Raw genomic sequence first — 4,647 nt, forward strand, 5'->3', positions numbered from 1 at the left:
TTATTTTTGAAAGTCAAATTAAAAGATTTAGCTAATTCAGATCAAGTCAAACCAAATTAATGCTGCATAAACATAAAACTTTATTATTAATAATTTTCTGCTCATATAAAAAGTCTTATGTAAAGTGAGATTGTGAGTTTGACTTAGCTTAAAATATCAGATCCTTAGTATTTGCCTTTTTAATTCCAAAAGTTACTCATCTTGAAAATTTAAACTTTTTAATTGAAGTAATAATGGATACATTATGCGTGAAAAAATGCGAAGTAACCATTTTTATTCTTATTTTATGAAAAAACTGTATATTATATTGTAACTAATAAACGAAAATTATTAAAATGATTTTTAAATGAAAATAATACTTGAGAATGATACATTTATTAAAATTATTTTCAAATGAGATGGAAGAAAACGACAGAGGAACAACCATCGTACAGGCGTGAAACGGCGGGACAACATGGAAATGGTAGAAACGACATGTGTTTGGATGTTAGGAAGCTTTGAGTTTGATAGAATGGCAACACGGGCAATGCACCCTCTAGTTTTCAATACGTGTTTGGAAGATGGGAAACAACTTGAATCTCCACAATTATTTATTTAGCAACAACCAGTTCCGTATTTGATTTTGTTTCTTCACTTGTGTCATTTTTCCCACAAATAATGTACTGTTTATATATACATATATATAGCAATATTAAAAGAAAAGGATCGGGAAGAAAACAGAGTATGTGAATTGAACTTAGAGAATGAAATATATTTCCTTTTGCCTTGCGGCAAAATTATGTATACAAGCTTAGATGAATACAACAATCCAATCTCTAAGAGCACTTTCCCTCAATATATATGAAAAATTAAAACTCAAATGAACCTAAAAGAAGGGAAAGAAAGGGGGGGAAAAGGTAAATGATTAAATTAATATTACTATCTGCTCTGGCTAGAAAACCTCCTTTGTACAGTTGACTTCTCTGTTGTTTGTATGCTAATAACCTTAGGACTGTCCCCTTTGGGTATCCTTTGGGCCAAAAAGAAAAGGGAAAGGATTTTCCCCTCCCTTTCCAACTTACGGAATTCTTGCTCTTTTGGTATATAACCAAGCCATCATTTGTTTTCTTAGGAAAGTTGAATCCATGTCTCAACCTCGAAGCCTTTTTCGTTTCTTGTTTGTTTCTTTTTTTTCTTTTTTCTTTTTTTTTTGGGGATCATATCAGGAATCTGATAAGCATGTTGTTTTTCTGAGAATTCAAAATGGTTTTTTCACTTCTTGGAATATAATCTGATGGGTAAACCATTCTGGGGAAGAGCAAAAGGGCCATATTGGATTCCATTTTGTGCACCAACCATAGACCATCTGCATCAAAACAAAGTATACATTAGTTAAGAGCTTATAAATGACTCTGGATTTGGAATCCGTTCATTGGTGAACAGTAGTTTTTAAAAAAGGAGACTGTCAACATTAGTGATGATGAGAAGATTACAAACCTGTACTTCGTAGTTAAATGATGCAGAAGCACCAACATCTCCAACTTGGCTAGTTCATTTCCTGGACATGCATGGGTCCCATTGCCAAATGGCATGAAAGTATTGGGCTTTGGAGCAACCTGGCAAATCATTTGCAAAATATGTCAAAATCTGGTAAGGTTTTGAAGTTGGAAGAATGCAAGAAATCACTGACTGAGGTTTTTTCAGAATATAATTACCTCAAATCTTGAGGGATCAAATTTCTCTGGCGCTTTGAAGTTGTCTGGGCTGTGGTGAATGTTTCTGAAAAGTGGCAGAACTTTCCACCCCTTAGGGATAAGATACCCTGTACAAAACAAAATCTGTGAGCAAAACTAAAACCAGAAAAGAAATTTTTGGGTTGACCAAAAAAAATGTCATGAGATAGATTTGTCTGGTTACTGACCTTCATATTCAACATCCTGCACTGCTTCTCTGAAAGTGAAAGATAGAATTGAAGCAACTCTTAGAGTCTCCTGAATAACCCTTGAAGTTACAGGCATCTTTTTAGTATCTTCCCAGGTCAGACCCTTCTCTTTCCCATTTTCCTCCTTCCTATTCAAAATAGACTCTTGCTCTTCCTGCAAAACCAGAATCAGAGAGAGAAGTTTCAGGATTAGTGGACCAACCAAACCCACTTTTCTAATTGATTTTCCTTTTTTTTTTTTTTTTGTTGGGAGGGGAGGTCTTAAAAGTGTAGGACCCAGATAACTTACTGTGACTGCTTGTAGAACACTTGGGTTTTCTCCAAGGTACTTGACGATCCACGTAAGGACACTGGCTGTGGTGTCACGAGCAGCGAAGATGACGCCAATTATGTTATCTGCTATCTGCTCATCAGTGAGCCCTGCTTTCTCACCCATGAATGAACCCAACAAGTCGTTGTGTTCTTGCTTCATGGTCCTCCTCTTGGCCAGGATTTGAGCCAAGATCTGAGAAAGCTCCTTCCTTGCTTTCATGGCTTTGTGAAACAGTGTTCCTGGAATGTTAATGGGCATTGAGTTGTACCCTCTCTCCAGAATGTAGTAGCAGCGTTTCAGATCCTCTCTGTATAAAATCTCATCTTTTCCAAATATCGAGAGCAAGGCAACATTGAAGGTGAACTGCAAGAGAATATTTTCTTGGTCAAAATAGAGTAGAAATGGTTGAGTAATTTGTAATTACAGTCATATTTTGTTCTGGTAAAATGGGTAAAAAATGAGGGAAACAGGGGGAAGGAGAACCGGGGTATAAAAACCCATTATTTTATTATTTTCTAGAATATTGTAGGAATCGATGAGTAATCACAACTTGGTGATACCTATTGATAATATCTAATATTATTCTGCTAAAAAATGAAGGAAAAAAAAAAGGAAGAGAGAGAGAGAGAGTGTGTGGGGGGGAAAAAAGCGAGAAAGTGGGGAAGCAAAACGCAGAATTCGGCTCTGTTTTGCTCTGTTCCGTGTGCTTACCGTTTTCATTTCTAGGAAAGTGGTGATCAATTGACCATCCCAAGATTTGAGGCAATCCTGGGCAATTGATTCAATGTTGGGAATCATATTTCTGATAGCCTCAGGCATGAAGGTACGAAGCACAAGCCTCCTCAAATTAGCATGGTACTCTCCTTGATGAAAGAATATAGCTTGTTTTCCCAACATCCTCTCTTTACTTGCAGGAAATGTCGGCTTAAATAACTGAGCTTTGTTAAGCACAAATTTTGCAGCTTCAGGACTGGAAATCATCACACAGGGACAACCCAGAATGTGGGACTTGAAGATTGAGCCGAACCTATAAGAAAAATGAAATTTTTATGAGCAACCCTTTTTAAAGGGTGAAAGGAAGGTCCTAATGGACAAGAATGGTATTCTCCAAAGTACCTCTTGATTTTGCTGGCAAAGAACACATTCGGGTCTTGAGAATAAAGTTGAAAAGTTTCTCCTATGTAAGGCCATCCCATGGTTCCTGGTGGGAGTGGCAATCCCTTTCGTTTGGAATTCAAGGACTTGATGAGGGAATTGAAGAGAAAGATTATCAGAAAACAAGAAAACCAGCAAAACATGGTGCTGAATTCCATGCCTCTGTAATGATTGGTTTAGGAGGAAGGAGGAGGAGGAGGAGGAAGAAGAAGGAAGTTGTGTGAGAGTATGTGTGAGGAAAAACAAGTTGAACAAAGAGGTATATATAGGCTGTTGGCGAGTAAATCTCGTGAGATGAAGTAACGGGAAGAGGGGGGGAAAGAGGTGCGAGAGGCTTTCAGATACAGCTCAAATCCCACACACGGAATCTCCCTCCAGCTCATGTTTCTTTTTTTGGGTCTAATTTTAATTCTTATTTCTATCGCTTTGAAAGAAGGGAGAAGAGAGATAAAGAGAAGGCTCATGAACAGTGAGCACGTGTCACTTGAAGCCAAAGAAAAAAAAACAGTAGTGCAGGGGTATTATAGTACATAAGAGTTTGGTTGACCGTGTGAAAGCTCACTAAATGTCTCTGTTTTTTTTTGAGGGTGGGGGGGAATGAAACAGTCATGATCATTCTGATGAATCATCAAACATCCAAACGTCCCTTAAGCAGAGACAAAACTGAACTCTTGAGAGAAAGCAAAGGCCTTTTTTTTTTGTGGTTACTAACATCCGTACAACGTCTGTTTGCTTACTGTTCCTTTGATAATAATAATCCTTTAATTGTTTAATCTTTGATACTAATTTGTATACTAATCCTTTTCCTCTTTTCAATACCTTTTTGCCTAACCCACCTTAACTCGTTTTCTTCGTACTAATTAAGACATTCTCATAAAATGCAACTCCATGCTTAGATTTTTACCTGTTCTTAACCTATTTTTATATGGTCAGGCCAAACATTACCATTTTTGGACATAATGTGAGAAACTAACTAACTTTAGTTTCGTGGGTGTTAATCTAGGATTGGCTTTATATGGGTTCGATGATAAAAGTTTTCTTTTTCTTTTTTTTCACTTGCTTGAGGAATTGGGGTGTGCTCTTAATTTGAATACTTTTCAACCATGTGATGAGTAGGTTTTGCAGGTTTAGGTTGAGTCTTTCATTAATGAGCTTGGTGCCCACCTTACACTAACCTTTTTAATCCCTGCATTACAAGCTTAGATTTTTTTAAAAAAAATAACAAAATTAAGGTTCTGAGAGATTTTTTTTTCTATTT

General features: G+C 36.7%; 1 protein-coding gene across 1 annotated transcript; it reads right to left on the minus strand.

The window, feature by feature from the left end:
- Positions 1–726: 726 nt before the first annotated feature.
- On the minus strand, positions 727–3,609 carry LOC114715317 (abscisic acid 8'-hydroxylase CYP707A2). Its single transcript, XM_028900121.1, has 7 exons — positions 3,351–3,609; positions 2,946–3,261; positions 2,211–2,597; positions 1,901–2,075; positions 1,695–1,801; positions 1,477–1,595; positions 727–1,345 (listed from the first exon to the last, which is right to left on the minus strand). Exons 1-7 carry the CDS (start codon positions 3,545–3,547, stop codon positions 1,252–1,254), a joined length of 1,395 nt encoding a protein of 464 aa, XP_028755954.1. The 5' UTR covers positions 3,548–3,609; the 3' UTR covers positions 727–1,251.
- Positions 3,610–4,647: the final 1,038 nt, after the last annotated feature.

The sequence above is a fragment of the Neltuma alba genome, unplaced genomic scaffold, assembly GCF_004799145.2.
Source record: "Neltuma alba isolate B1F8T4 unplaced genomic scaffold, ASM479914v2 tig00011587_pilon, whole genome shotgun sequence".
Taxonomy (NCBI): domain Eukaryota; kingdom Viridiplantae; phylum Streptophyta; class Magnoliopsida; order Fabales; family Fabaceae; genus Neltuma; species Neltuma alba.